This window comes from Mus caroli, unplaced genomic scaffold (assembly GCF_978045245.1).
Source record: "Mus caroli unplaced genomic scaffold, Mus_caroli_1 scaffold_4, whole genome shotgun sequence".
Lineage (NCBI taxonomy): Eukaryota > Metazoa > Chordata > Mammalia > Rodentia > Muridae > Mus > Mus caroli.
Genome location: NW_028227259.1, coordinates 104,698,940 through 104,717,967, shown reverse-complemented (window position 1 = coordinate 104,717,967; position 19,028 = coordinate 104,698,940). Strand labels below are relative to the sequence as shown.

Here is a 19,028-nt window from a genome sequence, read left to right as displayed (position 1 = left end):
CAGGAGTGCACACACACAGCAATGCACTCAAGCAGACACACATACACATGAAATAAAAATACTAGCCGGGCGTGGTGGCGCACGCCTTTAGTCCCAGCACTCGGGAGGCAGAGGCAGGCGGATTTCTGAGTTCGAGGCCAGCCTGGTCTACAGAGTGAGTTCCAGGACAGCCAAGGCTACACAGAGAAACCCTGTCTCGAAAAACCAAAAAAAAAAAATACTAAGTCTTTCAAAAGCAGTTGTTAAAATACAACATGCAGGGTGGGGGAGATAGTTCAGTGCGTAAAGAGAAGGAGGAGTTTGAGTGTCTGGTACTGGTATAAATGACAAGTAGGTTCTGAGGGCTCACTGGCCAACCAGTCTAGCTGAAAGAGCAAGCGTCCAGTTCCGTGAAAATAGGGTGGAGATAGATGTAGGAAAGCTGTCCGTGTGTGCATGCACGGAGAAGTGCACATTCACACACTGGTATAAAAGAACAACCACAGCAACACTCTCAAGGTTTCTGATTTACTATGGAGCTTAGCAAACTCCACGGGATTGATTTTTGCTCCTTCTTGGGACCTCACTTTTCATGTAATCAACCCCTCTTGGGCGTGTCAGGATGGGCAGCGTGGCTGCCCTTTGCACTCTATGTATGAGTAAGTACAATAAAGATTGCCTGAAGGCAAGGACAGCGATAGCAGATCTGATCATCGGGAAAACTCCCAAGAGATTTCCAGAAGAGCAGCAGGCACACGGCCATGTCACTGGGCAAAGGGGTGGAGGGGGCGGGGGAGGTGGTTCAGTCCCTGAACAGGGCGGAGAAGAACTGCTAGAGAATTCATCAGCCATCAGTACGGTGCCCAGCTTAAAAACGTAGCGATCGTTTGTTTCTGAAGTTTTCCATGTAACATTTTCAGACCGTAATTAATTACAGGAAATTGAAATCTCTGAAAGTAGAATCAGGAAGTTGTGGCACAAATCTTGACACTTGTGTATCGCAAACAGGATGCATCTCACTGGGGTCAAGAGTGTGCGGTGCAGTGGAAGCATTTGGTGTTGGATGAAATTAAAGAGTTACTGTAATGCTCTTTCATTTTGCGGCCATCAGTGGATTGCACCACCATAATAAAGTTCAATCCCTTCGTGACTTCTGACCAAAGCAAGAACAGCAAAGGGCATTTCAATGTGCCTACTCACATTTGGAGGAAGATCATGTCTTCCCCTCTTTCCAAAGAGCTGAGACAGAAGTATAATGTTCGGTCTAGGCCCATTCAAAAGGATGATAAAGTTCAGGTTGTTCGAGGACACTACAAAGGCCAGCAGATTGGCAAGGTGGTCCCAATGTACAGGAAGAAATACGTCATATACGTCAAATACGTCTCGTTGAATAATGAGTCCAGCAAGAGAAGGCTAATGGGGCACAACCGTCCATGTGGGCATCCACCCCAGCAAGGTGGTTATCACCAGGCTAAAGCTGGACAAGGACTGCAAGAAGATCCTGGAGAGGAAAGCCAAGTCCAGACAAGTATGGAAGGAGAAGGGAAAATACAAGGAAGAAACAATCGAGAAGATGCAGAGTAGAGACATCTCATGCACGACTTTCATTAAAGACTGCTTAAGTAATCCTGTCTTGTGTGGTGTTTTCCAAGGTTTTTTGTTTGTTTGTTTTGTTTTGTTTTGTTTTTAAGTTACTGTAACTAAGTGGCTGGTGAGTATATTCCTTCTTTGGAGTACACTAAGGTTTGAATAATCAAAGGCTTTTCTGTCTTTGTTTTTACTATCATTTCTTTGTATACTCAGAAAACTCAAAGAGTTTGTTCCTGATGCCCAGTCATCTTTCTAGATGTTTTTGTTAAACTTGCCCTAGATGGATCCTTCCATAGGCAACTTATTCACATTCTTCCTCTCTTACCCTCCCCTGGTCATCCTTCCTTTCTCTTGAAAAAAAAATATTTATTTTATTTGTATCAGTACTCTATCTGCATGTACACCTGCATGTCAGAAGAGGGCATCAGATCCCATTACAGATGGTTGTGAGCCACCATGTGGTTGCTGGGAATTGAACTCAGGACCTCTGGAGTGCTTTTAACCATTGAGCCATCTTTCTGGGCCCCTGAACATTCTTTCTTTAAACATTTGCCTTTGTAGTGCATCACCTGGATGTTCTGTTGCAACAATATGGATCTCTTTTATTTTTTTTTTTAAAGATTTATTTATTTATTATATGTAAGTACACTGTAGCTGTCTTCAGACATTCCAGAAGAGGGCGCCAGATCTCGTTGCGGATGGTTGTGAGCCACCATGTGGTTGCTGGGATTTGAACTCTGGACCTTCGGAAGAGCAGTCGGGTGTTCTTACCCACTGAGCCATCTCACCAGCTGGATCTCTTTTATAATCACATAGGATGGCAAACATCAGCATTACAGCCCACAGATCTGGCAGTCTCTAGAATCTGTTGCTCAGGGAGTTCTCTGGCTAAGGATAGACAGCACGTCTGTCAAATAATGCTGACAGTCTTATCAAAAGTGACAATTCCAGTTTGTTGAATGGGTTTTTTTTGTTTGTTTGTTTATTTTTATTTTATTTTATTTTTTTGCTTTTTTGTTTTTTTGAGACAGGGTTTCTCTGTGTAGCCCTGGCTGTCCTGGAACTCACTTTGTACACTAGGCTGGCCTTGAACTCAGAAATTAGCCTGCCTCTGCCTCTCAAGTGCTGGGATTAAAGGTGTGCGCCACCACGCCCGGCGTTTTGTTTATTCCTATCTGTTGGTTGTTCCTTGAGGTTTTCGATGATGAAGGTGTGACGTCAGTCCAGGCCTATGAGAGAGTATTTTTCAGACCTGACCAGTTACTGTTTACCTTGGTGATGTCATCCCCAGGCTTGTTTTTAGGAAAGCAAACACAGGGGGATGATCTTGGAGGCTCATTTAGACGTGGCACAGACCTCTCCACAGGTGTGCCTCAAACACACCACTGTGGTGTCATGAGGGTCACAAGTGGTGAAGTAGGGGTGTCCATATCCAGTATTAAATGAATCCAGATTCTGAAGATGCATCTTGGCCATTTCCACCTCTCTCTCTCTCTCTCTCTCTCTCTGTGTGTGTGTATGTGTGTGTGTCTGTGTGTGTGTGTGTGTGTCCGTGCTAGTGTCTTCTACTACTCTCCACCTGACTTTTTGAGACAGGGCCTCTCACTGAACTCAACGTTCACCAAGTGGCTTGACTGGCCAATTGGTTATCCACCTGTCTCTGCTCCCAAGGGACTGTGGATTTGAACTCAGGCCCTCATACATGAATGATAGGCACTTTGACCCACTGAGCAGTCTCTCTAACACCAATATATTCTTTATATTCCTTTTGGTTTTAGTGGTTCTTTTTTTTTTTTTTGAGTTGGGGTTTCTTGTATATCATGTTGGCCTTTAATTTGTAACTTTATAATAGCTTAGGATAACCATGAGCTTTTGATGCTCCAGCCTCCACTCCCCAACTGCTGAAATTATATGATTAGATATTCACATGATGTCACTCTTAGCTAGGCTATAGTGTGTGTGTGTGTGTGTGTATCTGTGTATGTGTGTGGGTACATGTATTCTTTTAGGAGGCTACAAGCTGATGCTAGGTTTCGTCTTCTCTTATTTTTTTGTCCACCTTATTTTTTGAAATAGGAAGCTCACCAGTTATAGCTGGACTCAGCAATAGACTGGGCTGTTTGCCAGTGAGCTAGCTCTAAGGTTCCACCTACCCATGCCACCTTGCACACTGCCATTCCCAGCTTTTATAGGCTTTCATGGGAGTGGGAGGAGACAGGGATGGGAACTCCAGTTCTCACAAGCACCAGGCAGCACTTTACCAACTGAGCTGCCTCCCAAGCCATAGCCAATGCATTCTTCTCTCTCTCACTCTTTCTCTCATTCTCTCATTCTCTCTCTCTCTCTCTCTCTCTCTCTCTCTCTCTCTCTCCTTTTTCTTTTCCATTATTATTAATTATTATTATTATTATTATTATTATTATTATTATTATTATTTTGGCTTTTTGTTTATTTGAGGCAGGGTTTCTCTGCGTAACCCTGGCTGTCTTGGAACTCACTCTGTAGACCAGGCTTGTGGGGAGCCATTCTGGACTCCCTGGCCAGCGGACAGATGGAAGTCTGTTCCAGGTAGTAAACAAGCCCATATTTGGTGGATGGCACGCCCCTAATCCCTGATTGGCTGAGCAAACCTGCCTGGTGAGGTGCTGTGACCTGTGGTGATTGGTGGGGGCGTGGTTGTGGCTTGAGTGGGGGAAAAACAAAGTGGACATACCCAGAGAGGCTCGGGGGAATTGGAAGGGGATTTTGTAAAGAGTAGCTGCCTGAGTAAACTGCTTTAAGAAGAACCTGTGGTTGCGTCTTGCTTACTGGTCAAGAGGGACTCGACACAGGCTGGCCTAGAACTCAGAAGTCCTCCTGCCTCTGCCTCCCAAGTGCTGGGATTAAAGGCATGCACTACCACTGCCCAGCTTCCTTCCTTCCTTCCTTCCTTCCTTCCTTCCTTCCTTCCTTTTTTTAAATAATGTACAGTGGTATTTTGCCTCCATACACGTCTGTATGAGAGTGTCAGATCCCCTGGAATAGGAGTTAAAGACAGTTGTGAGCTGCCATGTGGGTGCTGGGAATTGAATCTGGGCCCTCTGAAACAGCAGCCAGTGCTCTTAATTGCTGAGCCAATCTCTCCAGCCCAGCCAATGCACTCTTCATGCTAATTTTTAATGGCAGCAACCTAGAAATCATTTGAAAAAGGGTCTTAAATCGAGTGATATATATATATATATATATATATATATATATTTTTTTTTTTTTTACTAATGTGGTTTTGTTTATGCTTATTTCTGTTTTCTGTCGGTTTTTGTTTCTGTTTGCCAAAAATCTTAAAGAGGGGAAAATATTTCTAACGCAATTCTCTTCAGCCACGTAGGAGTGTATAAAGAACTAGCGTGTTTAATGTGGTCAAAATTCAGAGTTGTAAAAATATTTTAGTCTCTTTTCATCCTCACTTTGGATTAGGCTGGCAGTAATTTGGTGAACAAAAACATAGCCACACAGCCAGGGATTTTTTTTTTTTTTCCTGGAGGAACACACATATCTAGAAAGGAAGGTTTTCCCGACTTCTTGGTTGTGGTAGGAACAATTTTACTAAACATTTTCACGTGAAAAGGACTTGCCAGTCTGAGATACAGAGCTAACCTAGGTGGTACAAAGCCCTGGGTTCTGTCCCAGGGAAAGGCAAGCAGGACAGAAGGAGGGAGCAGTTCTTTTCCCAGGCTGCTGGACTCTTCATCCTCATGGCTCGTGTCTAAAAAGCTGTATTTCCAGATTTTATATCATTGATAGAGAAAAACAAAGCTTGCTGTCCAGGAGACTCTTCCTCAGTTGAAAGGAGTGAGCTACTTAGCGAGGTACATCTCCATTGGCTTGAGAGAAGGGCAGTAAAGGTTTGGGGTCTGGAGAGATGGCTCAGTGGTTAAAAGCACTTACTCAGAGGACCTGGGTTCAGTTCCCAGCACCCACATCAGGCAGCTGACATCTCCCTGTAACTCCAGCTCCAGGGAAATGCATTCCCTCTTCTGACCTCTGCAGACACCTCACCTTCTCCTGTACATAGCCACATACATATACACACAATTAAAAGTCACGACTAAAAGAAAGTTGGCGTGTTGAGAAGCGTCTAGCAGATCTTAACACCTTTGGTGTATGACTTCCGTTCACTGAACTCTGCTCCAGCAATGCTGTTTCTCTGGCCAGGAATCTACCACGATGACAACAGGACAGGCGTCAGCCTCTCACTTCCCTACAGATGCAAGAAGGCAGTCATCCTGAACCCGCTTCCTGGTGTACATTCCTGTGTATATTGCCTTGCCCAACCCAAACATGCCTCACTAGAGAAGAAATGAGTGTGATTACGTGATTAAGTGCTATTGTGTGTGTGGGTGTGTATTGCTGTCTTTCACATGATCCTGTGTGTGTGCTGTTGTCTTCCTCATCTGCGCTCACTCCCTCCTATTTTGGGTGCTGCTTTGTGACCATCTGTTTTAGTATCACCATGTGCTTTCTAATCTAGACCAGCACAGTCAGCTCCCCAGACGCCTGTGTTCCTTAAGGGGACTGATGGTCAGAGTAGGTGACAATCCCAGTGCTAGGAGTGCTCTTACTATTATATCAGTAACTTTGACCTTTTCATGGGACAGAACTAGAAAATGGGTATTTTAGGTTGCTGGGAATTGAACTCAGGGCTCTCCAGCCCCACATCTGTGTCTTCTAATTTCTGTACCCAGAATCCCACTTAGCAAGTATATTAGGGAACTCAGAATGTCCCATGATTATTCTTTATATTTGCCTCCCACTATGCTTCCAACAGATCCCGAGTAACAGTACTAGCACTACTATAGAAATAAGATAAAAAAACAAAAACAAAAACAAAACAAAAAAACAAAAAAAAAACAGGTGAGGGGGGCAGGGAGATGCCTCAGCAGGTGAGGGGGCTTGCTGCTAAGCCTGGTGGCCTGAGTTCTATTCTGGGGACACACATGGTGGAAACTGAGAACCTTGACATATGCATGCTCTCATCACACACACACACACACACACACACACACACACACACACACACACACACAGTAGGCCTGGGGAGGGTGTTGGAAGTGCAGTTACAGATGGTCATGAGCTGCCGTGTGGGTACTGCGATATGAATCCTGGTTCTCTGGAAGAGTATCCAGTGCTCGTAACTGCTGAGCCATCTCTCCAGGCCCCCAAACTAGTTCTCCAATGGATTTCTCAGAAACGATTCATTGGCAACTATATTCTTCCATGCTCCGGAATATTGTTATCACAGGTGCCTTATCTATTTGAAAGTCAGATGTGTTTGGTATTATAAACTGACATACTTTCCTTGAAAATCCAGAGATATTTTCTAAGTGGAAAACATCTGATGAGAAGAATTTTGCTGTCACCATAAATCACTTGTTTGTTTCCCCCTAAAATGCTCCCACGTTTTTTCCTCTAAAGTCTAGTAATTTTACTAGGCAATGTGTCAAAGTTGGGCTTCTGGATTGATTACTCTCAGGGATAAAACGGGCTCCTTCAACTCGTGGTTTGTATGTTCCCCGTAGTAGTATATTCTGTATTCTGTTAGAATATTCTGTACAAGGGTTCTTTGGTTACTTTGTCTTGTTTTTTTAGATTTATTATTATTATTTATATGTAAGTACACTGTAGGTGTCTTCAGACACACCAGAAGAGGGCGTCAGATCCCATTACAGATGGTTGTGAGCCACCATGTGGTTGCTGGGAATTGAAACTCAGGACCTCTGGAAGAGCAGTCAGTGCTCTTAACTGCTGAGCCATCTCTCCAGTCCACCAGTACTCTTAAATCACTGAACCGTCTCTCCAGACCTGACGCTTTAAGTTATTTTCTGAGTCCTGCTTCTCATGTAAATCTTACTATGTTGTTCCAGTCCCGTATCATTTTCTTATCAATTCTGGGAGCATTTAAAGCTTTTTTAAAAAATGTTAGCTAGGCTGGGAATAGGCCTCATTGGGTGAAGGAAGGCATATGCATCCCAGCCTGACAATCTGAGTTCAGTCCCTGGTCCCAAGGTGGAAGGAGATAACCTACCCCTACAAGTTGTCCTTTGCCTTCCACGGGTACACATGCACAAACTAAGTCAAATGTGAACAACTCTACTCTCTCTTATTTCAGTTTAGTTGATGATTACATCCCTTTTTCTTTCTTTCTTTCTTTCTTTCTCTCTTTCTTTTTATTTTTTAAACCCTTTGCTTCCAGAAGTACGATTTCCTAGGTGCCACAGGGAATGTGCAAACTATACTCCTTTTTTTTAAAAAAAATATTTATTTATTTATTATATGTAAGTACACTGTAGCTGTCTTCAGACACTCCAGAAGAGGACATCAGATTTTGTTACAGATGGTTGTGAGCCACCATGTGGTTGCTGGGATTTGAACTCAGGACCTTTGGAAGAGCAGTTGGCACTCCTAACCGCTGAGCCATCTCACCAGCCCTACAACCCTTTTTCTAACACTCACTAGCAAACATCCTCTAATATTCAACAAGAACACTTTCTGTTATTTCCTTCCTTCTAGAAACTCTAATCCCTGCTACACCTTATTTTTAAAAGTTATATCTTTGCTAGTGTGTGTGTGTGTGTGTGTGTGTGTGTGGTGTGTGTGCGGTATGTGTGTGTCTGCATGCACATGCATACCATTAGGAACTAGAAGAAGGCCTGGGATAGCTCAGACTGCTGGAGTTGCAGGAGGTTGTGAGTCTTCGGACCTGGAATCAAACTCTGGTTGTTTGCAGGAGGGACTGCCTGCTGAGCCATCTCCCCAGTTCCCCTGCCCTGCCTTCATTACAACTAAGTAAAGGAAAATTCTTCGAATGTTATTTCTCTTCAGTACTCCCAACCCCCCCCCCCCAACTTCCAGGACCAGCTGACGACTGCCTGCTCTAACTCACCCAGTTCCTTGGTTTCATTACACTAAACGGATATTTTGATTTAATTTCAGCCAACATTTTCTTTGTATCCTTCTTCTTTTCAGCTATCTGTAACAGTTGTGTTTTAAGTCTGTTACATTGTTATTGTATAGACTGCCTTGCATATGCAAAGTAAATTACCTACCTCAGATTCCTGACTTCCCTGCATCCCTAACTTGATGAGATCTGTGTTTGTTTATTAGCAAGAAGTCACGTGCATCATTCATGCACATGGAGGTCAGAGGCAATTCCAGGGAGTCTGTTCTCTCACTGTCCAGTTCTGGTTTTTGGAACTACTTTATTTCTTCCCACTTTTATTTCTATTCATTCATTCATTCATTCATTCACCCATTCATTCATTTATGTAGACAGTATGCCATGTGTTTTTTTCCTGAAGAGATTAAAGGACTTCTATTCATACAATAGAGTGCCACTGACAGACCAAAGAAAGAATCCACCCAACATGAGCTCAATGCACCAACAAATGTATTAGGGCTACTTATAGGAGCTACTTGCAGAAATGTGGACAGGAAAGGCAGCTGTGTTACCTAAAGTTTACAACAGCACTGGAGACAACTCAAAAAGGCTGCATCTGCCATCTGCCGCTGCATAACCCAGATGCAGCTCAGCTGGTTCAAAGTTCTCCTTTCCTCAGCAACAGTTACTGTATACAATCTTGGGGAAGGGCCTTGTGAATCTTGTAAGTTTCAGAAGTGTCTTAGTCAGGGTTTCTATTCCTGCACAAACATCATGACCAAGAAGCAAGTTGGGGAGGAAAGGGTTTATTCAGCTTTCACATTCACATTGCTGTTCATCATCAAAGGAAGTCAGGAACTCACACAGGGCAGGAAGCAGGAGTTGATGCAGAGGCCATGGAAGGATGTCACTTACTGGCTTGCTTCCCCTGGCTTGCTCAGCTTGCTTTCTTATAGAACTCAAGATTTTCAGACTAGGGAAGGCACCATCCACAATGGGCCCTCCCATCCTTGATCACCAACTGAGAAAATGCCTTACAGCTGGATCTCATGGAGGCATTTCCCCACCTGAAGCTCCTTTCTCTGTGATAACTCCAGTCAAGTTGACACAAAACCAGCCAATACAAGGAGCTTTCTGAGATGGGTGGATTTTATTTATTTTCTGAGATTTGCGAAAGTTTCACTTCTTGCGTCTACAGAAGCCTTCCTCCAGGAAGTAATGTTTCAATTTGAAGCAAGTAGCCTCAACAAAACACATGGTCTGGCTGTGAGGCCCCAAGTAGTCTCACCTCATTCTCAGGCCTCACACTTCAGAACTCCATAGTTACAGCTTGAGTTGCTGTCCTTGTTCGGGTTACTGTTGCTGCGATGAACCATTATGATCAGAAACAAGCAGGGAGGAAAGGGTTTCAAAGATCCATCACTGAAGGAAGCCAGTTCAGGAACTCAACAAGGGTATGAACCTGGAGATATAGGAGCTGATGCAGAGGCCATGGAGGGGCACTGATTTCTGGCTCACTAAGCCTGCTTTCTTACAGAACCCAGGACCACCAATCCAGGGGTACACCACCTACAACCACCTGCTGTCCCCCACCCCCATCAAGCACTAATTAAGAAATGCCCTATAGCTGGATTTTATGGAGGCATTTTCTTGGTAGAGGCTTTCTCTTTTCAGATGAGTCTAGCTTTTGTCAAGGGTCCATGACAGTTGTCTCTCCTATTTTAGCATTCACTCCCAGTGAGCCCTAACAGGAAGTCCATGAGAAGCATGTTTGTGTAGGTTTGCATGTCCACGGGTCTCTGTCACCTGACTCTGCAGTGCAATCTGGGCTGAGCTGACAGCTTTGTCCTGTGGAGCTTCCAGGGGTTCTGGTGAGACATCAAAGCCATACAGCACCAGAGATAGCCTGTCTCTCATCAGCCCCTCCCTCTTCTAACTTCTTAGAAGGAACTTCTTCTTTCTAACAATTTAAAGCTCTTCTCTTTATAAAGACTAACCTAGGACGTGCTTAGGCACGTCTTTTCCAACACATCCTGTCTGCCAGGAACACTGGCAGATTGCAAGTCTGTATTTGAGGGAAGGACATTTTCTAAAATCATTTGTTTAATTATCACTATTCTGTTTTCTCTTCCCTTTTCCCAGATAACCAGGGCTTGCTTTATCTTCCTAGTGACTTGTATTCTTCATCATAATTTCCATCTTATACGTGTCTTGCTTTGTGTTTTATGGTAATCTTCTCCAAGCAGGTGTGGTAGCACACACATCTTTAATCCCAGTACTAGGAAGACAGAGGCAGGCAGATCTCTGTGAGTTCAAGACCAGCCTGATCTGCATAGAGACTTCCAGGCCAGCCACATATTAAGACCATGCCCCTCTCCCAAATATCCTTTCCATATCTCAACCCATTAAGGAGGATTCAATTTCTCCTTCAACATATGAACATAGTTTTTCCTAGAAATCATGATTTGGGGGGAACAGAGGAAATAGCACTTGCCACTGAACATGAGGGTCCAGGTTGGATCCACAGCACCCACATAAAAGCCAGGCACAGTCAGATCCACTTGAAATCCCAGCACTGGACAACTGAGACAAGAGGATCTGTGGGGCTCGATGAGTGGCAGCCTCTTCTAATTGGTGAGACCCAGTGAGGGGCCCTTTCCCCAAAAAATCAAGGTATACAACTCCTAAAGAATGACACGTCATGATGACCTCTGACCTCCATATACATGTACATGCAGACACACACACACCAAAGAAATAAATAAGGATGTTCTTTCTTTTTTTTTTTAATTTATTTATTTATTTTACATATATGAGTACATTGTAGCTGTCTTCAGACACATCAGATGAGGGCATCAAATTCTATTACAGATGGTTGTGAGCCACCAGGTGGTTGCTGGGAATTGAAGTCAGGACCTCTGGGAGAGCAATCGGTACTCTTAACAACTGAGCCATCTCTCCAGCCCACATGAGGATTTTCTTGAGTATACTCATATGAAGATGTTTTGATTGTTTATAATTAATGCCCAGCAGTGGAAACAGCCTGCATACTCATTACATGTCAGGAAAGCAGAGACACAAAGTTCAGTTTACTCATTCAATCCAACACTCAGCATTAAAATGGAATAAAGAACAAACATATGCAACAATACTGATTTTAAAAATGTTTTACTGAAGCTGGGCGTGGTGGCGCACGCCTTTAATCCCAGCACTCGGGAAGCAGAGGCAGGTGGATTTCTGAGTTCAAGGACAGCCTGGTCTACAAAGTGAGTTCCAGGATAGCCAGGGTTATACAGAGAAACCCTGTCTCAAACAAACAAACAAACAAACAAACAAACAAAAATGTTTTATTGAATGAAAGAAGCCATGCAGTAATTTTAAAAATGCTGAAAGGATCTATCTATGTGAAGCTGTAAATCAGGCAAAACTAATTCATAGCTATAAATCTGGTGCCTGGGTGGGGTTGAAGAGATGCTGCTGAAATTACAAGTGAGTACTGCTCCCACTGTGGACCCAAGTTCCACTCCCAGCTTCCCTGGTTCCATGCCAGGCTTACACCTGTCAGTACCTCCAGGACCAGGGAGATCTAATACCTTTGACCTTCTTGGGCACCTAAACTTGTGCATATACCCACACATAAATGCACACATGCATGTAATTAAAAGTAATAAAAATAACATTTAATGTAATTTTGGAGCTGGTGAGATGGTTCACCAGATAAAAAAACATGTGGGCACATTCACGAAGATTTAAAACAAAAACACCCCCCTCCCAAGAAAAAGAAAACCTCCACAATTCTTAGTTTACATAAGCATGAGAGGAAAGCCATGCGTTGGATTTGGTTTATAAGCTTTCATGTGCCAACGCTGCTCTTGGGGATGCTCTTTTATTAGGGAATGGCTCAAGAAGAAGCACATGGGCAAGTCTGACCAGTGACTCAGGAAGACTTGTCATCTGAGGGCATGCTTAACTTGCTACCAAAAAGAGGTTCACGGGAGGAAGACCTTGGCTCTGTGGCCCACATGTGTGATTTGTGTGTGTTTTATGTGTTCCTGGGTACTAGCCATAAATCCTCAAGAACGAAGGCAAACCTTTCAGGATAGTTTCATGAACAACAAGAACTAGCAGATGTCTCTGTTTTCTATGTTTGTTTTACTTTGTTTTTTGAGTCAGGCTGACCCCAAACTCTTGACCCTCCTGTCTTTCCCTCCCAGGCAGCGTGCAGTGACTGAAGTGCACACTGCTGTGCCCAGATGTGCCTTTGAAGATGTCATTTTTCTTCAGAATTAGTCTAGGGAATCTAGCATTGAAAAATAAGAAAACAATACTTCGCCCTATGTACTTCACACAGCGCGCAGAGAGTCACCAACCATATGAACTGCTTTAGCTGAACTGTGACCTACAGTTGAAAGAAGTCTAGTGAATGTCAATATTGAACTACAATTAGGCAGCAGATAGCTTTGGGGGCAACTTTTTGAGTTCCCAAGGCAGTAATGCCAGCTCCATAATTATTTATTTATATAAGACGAGAAGTTTGATTGGACAAGGGATCAATCCTTTGTGTGCAACAGCTATTGACATGAGTTGGGGTTTTTTTTTTTGTTTTGTTTTGTTTTTGTTTTTGACAGGGTTTCTCTGTGTAGCCCTGGCTGTCCTGGAACTCACTTTGTACACCAGGCTGGCCTCGAACTCAGAAATCTGCCTGCCTCTGCCTCCCGAGTGCTGGGATTAAAGGCATGCACCACCACTGCCTGGCTTCTGTTGCTGCTTTTAAAAATTGTATTATTTTTTCTGAGACAAGTTTCTTTGTGTAGCCCTGGTCGTCCTGGAATCTTGATTCAAGGAAAAGAAGGAAACAGCGTGTGTGTGTGTGTGTGTGTGTGTGTGTGTGTGTGTGTGTCTTACTGAGAGATGCAGGCTGAGTGCTGGGTTCAAACTCCCAATCTTCTTGCCTCAGCCTTCAAAAAGCTAGCATATGGAGGTGGGCCACCCTGCCCAGCTAAAAGCTTTATTTTATTCTTGATTTTATATGAATTGTATTTATTTTTAAGATTTTATTTTCATGCATATCTGTGTATTTGTTTGTGCCCTCAGAGGCGTGAAGAGGATGTTGGGTTCCCTGAAACTGGAGTTACAGGCCTTGTAAGTCACCTGGTGTGGGTGCTGGGAGCTGAACTTTAGGTCCTTTACAGGAACGGTACCGGGTCCTAACCACGGTGCTAAGCACGGAGACATCTCTCCAGCTCCTTCTAAGAATTATAATATTCAGCGCAGAGTGTTATATATAATGCATCACTGGATACCACAGTTCTTATATTCACTAATGTAAAACTGTCATTCTCCACATACATTAAACACTATGTCATAGTGTGAGTTGTTTTGATCAGATTGCTGACACTGATAAGATTGTACTAGTCATTTTAGTTGTTGTAAAAAAAATCCACAGTAAACCCGGAAATGTTGCCCTTATTCCTTAGGTACTGTTTTGTAGTAGTGGTATCAGAACTGTGTCAGCTTGGTGGAAGGAACTCAGAATTTTTCTACCAGGGTGAGGTGTGGAGGTGGGGGTTATCTAAATTTGGGGCCTCAGTCTCTCTGCCTTCTTTCTTCTAGTGATGCCCCCACAGTACCCCCAGGAATACTTGGTTGGAAAGCGATACCTTTAACTTATCTCCCGCCTCCTCCGTGCGGTTCCCCAGGTAGTTTCACGTTGTAAGGCCTTTTTTAAATATAATATATTTTTTTTATTTCTTGGATTTATAAATATCCCAGGAAATGAAGAGATGACTGAATGCAAAGAATCCATATTGTATCAGTATAAGGTGTGTTGCAAGACAAATTATCAAAAATTCCCTTTCAAGGTAACTCTGCGTGCTCTCTCAGGAGCTTTTAGGAGCCCCTTGCAACGTTCACGTCTAAACCCCAACAGATTTATTAACATTTGAGAAAGGATGCGGACTCCCTCTTCACTCAGGCGCATCACCAAGCGGGGGCGCGCTGGAAACCGCACTGACCGAGGTTTAGTCACAAAGCCAGAGGCACGAACCCACTTGGTGTTCCCCGCCTTCCCTTTGACGGAGGCCCCAGGAGGAGTCACGTGGAACCCCAGCGCGCTCCCCCAGCCCTGCGCAAAGACGCGACTTGGGTTGCCAGGGGGCGGGGCGGGGCGCGGAAGGGGCGGGGCGCGGGCCGCCGGCGGGGGCGGGGCGGCGCGCGGGCGGGGCGGGGCGGCCCGGCGTATTATGGGATGCGGCGGTGGAATGGCGCTGGGCGCGTGATTTTGAACAAACCCGGGTCTGTGTTTCGGAGGCGCCGCCGCCGCCGCGGCTGCTGGGAGCCCGGGGAGCGCGGCGCGAGAAGGAGGCGGCGGCGCCGCCGGCTCGGGTGAGTGTCAGCTCCGGAGACCCGGGCTGAGCGGCGGGGACTGGCGCCGGGCCCGCGCTCGGGGAGGGCGGCCGCGCGGGCGGAGAGCGCCGGCCGGCCGGCTCCCGGGCAGCCCGGCCGGTGGGCCGCGGCGGACGGAGGGTTGTCGGGGCGCGGCCGCAAGCGGCGGGCGCCGGAGAGCGCGGCTGTCAGTCGGCGGGGCCGGCGCCGCCCGCCCCGCGCTCGGGAGGAAGGGCCGGGCGGCTGTTGACAGGCTCTCGGCGCGGCCCGGGAAGCGGCTGCCGGCCCCGGGCTTCTGGGAACCTGTTTTGCTGCTGTGTCATTTCGTACCAGCGCCTCCTTTCGCTGCTGCCCGGCGCCGCGTTCTTCCTACGCCCCTTTGTATGGACTCCTCTGGGTGTGTGTCCGTTTCCCTCGCGAAGCCCACCAGCCAAATGTCATAGTGTCCCCGCGGTGCACGGGGGAAGGGAGCGGGCTGAGACTCAGCCTGGCCAAGCAACGGTAAACAACCATCCGAGTGCCGGTGGACCCGGCTGTTGGTGGGGAATAAAGTTGAAAGATGGAGAAACTGGGAACCCCTTCCACGCTCAGCCTCTAGCGGGCTCTCCGTAGAAACGCGCCGGGAGTGGGTGGGAGACAGCCCTTGACTAAGCCTGAGCCTGCTGACTTTTGTATGGAGGTGTCATTCAAACAAGGTAGGGAGATGAAATGGCTTCTGCTTCTTCCTTATTCGTAGGGAAACTTAAGACAGTAGATTAGCCTTGTCCACAACCCTGAGATTCAGTTTGCTGGTTTCTGTTAGGTCTTTTAGAGCTTATAGTGTGACTGAATGATAAAGAATAAAGCTTTTGAACTGGCAATTAGTAAGGCTTTCTGATGTCAGACAGCTAACTTTTGGAGGATGCTGGTCCTATTAAGAAGCCTTGCAGCTTATATGTTCTTAATTCCTTACATGATTAATTACTTCTATTCCCTCTTGGGTACTTATTAGACCACACCATGAGAGGAACTGGAAGGGGGTGGGGGGTGGATAGGTTGTTCCGGAATCATGTTCTAAAGCAAGCTGGTCCCCCCCCCCCTGCATTGAGTAAGTGTTATCAGTAGCAGATGGTTTTTAATTTGGAAACTTAGATCCTAAAGTCAGTTGGCAAAGGGTTCTAGCGAAGAGCTGTATTTTCTATATGTTAGAAGTTGATGGTTATGAATGATTATACAGTTGAATCAGTAATTTAAATTTAGTAGCACCTGAGTATCTTAAACCAACGACAAATTGACATAATGTTGTTCATGGGCAAAAATGGTCAAAGTTGAGAGGAAAACAGTTCAGAACTTTATTCTTAAAAATGAAGGAGAGAGGAGACCAATGTCTGCATCATCAGCGCTTGTAATTTAAGGGTGTCCGAGAAGTCAGGCATGCATACAGAAATAGCCATACTGTCAGCGTAGTTCTATGGGTGGAGTAGAATACCAGCGTTGGTGACTGACGTTAAAGCTCTCCAGTGACTCTGAAATGTACGTGAAACATGGTCTACCATCTCTCTCAAGTGTGTTTCTGGAAATGAAAGTTTGAGGTTTTACTGTTCTTGTGTCAGATTCCACACGGCTTGCCTTCCTCACCAACATCCCGGCCTTGGAATCCCGCAGGTATCACAACTCCCCGTGGGGTTCCTGCGGGTCTCCCTGGTGCCGAGTGTTTGGTACTGGGATGTTGGGTCTGGCATGACCCGCCGGTGAGCCCTAGAACCCCTCCCTCCCCCCGTGTGTGTTTGAAGGTTGGCGGGGCGGGCGGGAGGTTTCCCCGGATATGTGGGTGTGCGCTGCACCGGAGGGCGGGCCGGGGCGGGAGCAGGAGGAAGGGGGAGGTGACTGGCGGCGGCGGCGGCGGCGGCTGGGGCTCGGCTGTCGGGGGAAGCTGCTGAGCTGTGATGGTGATGACGAGGTGAAAATGGCGGATCTTTCGAAATACAATCCCGGCCCCTGACATACCAGAGGCGGCGGCCGCGGCGACATCGCCACCCCGGCTCCCTCCTGGGTCCCCGGGTACCCTATAGCGCTCCATTTCGTGCAAACTGGGAAAGGAAGCAGCTGGACAGAGCTACGGTGCACAGGCAAAACAAGCACTGCCCGGGCTCGAAATTGCCCGGGACCTCTGGAGCCCGCTCCTCGGAGCCGGAGGGTGGAGAAAGCGGCAGCCTCTGGAGGTAGAGGAGAAGCGGGGTACCCGAGGGTTCTCTGTTTGCAGAGCTCTTTATTTGGGAGTTGGGGGAGGAAATGCTTTGGGGATCTAGAATGACTTGTCCGGAGGAGTGCAAAGAATCAGTAGCCTTGTAATGACATCAACGTTTTGTTGTTATTATTATTTTTTTGACTATCAAGAGGACTGAGTTTGCTTATACCTAAGGCTGCTGCTGAGGCCTAGAGGAACCGCTAGTACTTACCATGATTTCCTGATAGAATACTTAAAATACCCACTCGGTGGGGGTTGGCTGATGGTGTCCAGCAGTTAGGGAGTTGTGTTTCTTTGGGGAGGCACAACATTGGCATTTTCTTCTACATTTAATGTCGGTGACAGGACATAGTCTGGAACTTGTTGGGATGTGGGTCCTCATCTATTTTTGAACATATGGACCAGTTTTGTGGTAATCAAAAAAATTTTATATGGCTTTGTCATCTTTGGGTGGCACCTTTGATCCTGCCACTTGGCAAATAACAGTTGATACTCTAAATCATAGTTTCTGTTCATTTTTAAATGGAATTTCTTCTATGTCCCCACCTAATTTCATGAATTCAGAGAATGAAGTTATGGGAGATTTTATAATTGGCTGTATACTATAAGTGAAATTCTGTTTGGGAGCACGGTTGTGCTTATGAATTTGCCTTCCCTGTCAGAGATGTGATGATTGGATGAACGCTTTGGGCGTATATAGCTGATACAGACAATTGGAATCTGTTCTATTACAAATGTTGCTTCCTTGTTCAGTACCTAGAGCACTGTTACCTTCATTGCAAGGCTTGACTGACCTTAGAATGGCCCCAGCTTACTTTAGTCATCTGTGATCCATACTGGTTTGGATGTTATAGGGTCCTAGGTAGTCTCCCTATATCCAACAGGAATGATGTTGAAAGGGTTACATGGTCTATACAATGTTACATACTGGTTTGGGGCTCTCCTTTTTTCTTCACCTTAAGTGGTAGAAGGTTGGGTCAGTGACCTTGAATTATGAGTTAATAGTTAAGAAATGCCTACTAGTAATATTTGCAACTAGCAATGTTTTCTTACTCAGGTTGTTTACAAAGTGATACTATGTATTTCATATATTACCATGTGGTATATTGTGATATACAGGACAAATATTTTGAATGTGTATATATAGTTGAACTTTGGCTTTCACTTAAAACAACCATGAGAAGCCAAAGAATGTTTTACAGTAACTACCTGAGAAGTATTTAGAAGATTTAATTATTGTTGCTCATTAAACATATAACTTGAGGGGCCAGCCAGATGGCTCAGCACTGGGCATACCAACAGTAATTCTCTCTAACTTATTTTTGGCAAGTGTGCTCCCAATAAATAAGCGAAAAAATATTAAAGTTGTGGCTGAAGAGATAGCTCATCCATTAAGAGTGTCTCATGCTTTGAGGAGTTTTGGCTTCACAGCTGCTTTTAACTCCAGCTGCAGGAATCTGATGCCCTCTTCTGGCCTCAAAAACTTGCACGTAGGTGGCACATACACACATCTGCACATACACACATCAAAAATAACTCCTTTTATAAAGGAATTAAGCACTAAAATTTACACACATACATGCACCTACCCATATACATATATCTGCACACACACACACATGATATGATTTTGTGTTATTCAGTAGGAATTAGGTGGGTTGTTTTTGTTTTTTTGTTTTTGTATTGGGTTTTTGTTTTGTTTTATTTATGTGGCAACTATTTTGGTACACATCAGTTAACTTACTTAGAGTAAGAGTAAGAATTTTTAAAACTTTAAATGCTTGGTCATTTTGGTTTTCTGTTTGTTTTGTGATGGAGTCTTGCTATGTAGCCCAGGCTAGCTTTTTCGTGTGTGGGCATTTTGCCTGCATTTATGTCTGTGCACTACTCTGGAGCTGGGGATGCAGACGGCTGTGAGCTGCTGCCATGTAGGTA

General features: G+C 45.2%; 1 protein-coding gene and 1 pseudogene across 10 annotated transcripts in view; both read left to right on the top strand.

The window, feature by feature from the left end:
* The first annotated feature begins 601 nt into the window (after window positions 1-601).
* Window positions 602-5,909, top strand: LOC110294902 (large ribosomal subunit protein uL24 pseudogene; annotated as a pseudogene).
* Window positions 5,910-14,720: 8,811 nt separating this feature from the next.
* Window positions 14,721-19,028, top strand: part of Lin54 (lin-54 DREAM MuvB core complex component) — a 59,883-nt gene continuing 55,575 nt past the window's right edge. For 4 of the 10 annotated variants that reach the window (XM_029477517.2, XM_021163110.3, XM_029477519.2 and 1 more), the window contains exon 1: window positions 16,751-17,067. Coding sequence is in view for 2 of the 10 variants with exons in the window: in XM_021163108.3 (XP_021018767.1) it covers window positions 15,540-15,561 (22 nt within the window). In the remaining 8 variants the exon portion in view is untranslated. Of the gene's footprint in view, window positions 14,867-15,180; window positions 15,562-16,745; window positions 17,068-19,028 lie in introns of those variants that run through there. The other 6 variants (XM_021163112.2, XM_021163109.3, XM_021163108.3 and 3 more) reach the window with 5 other exon arrangements.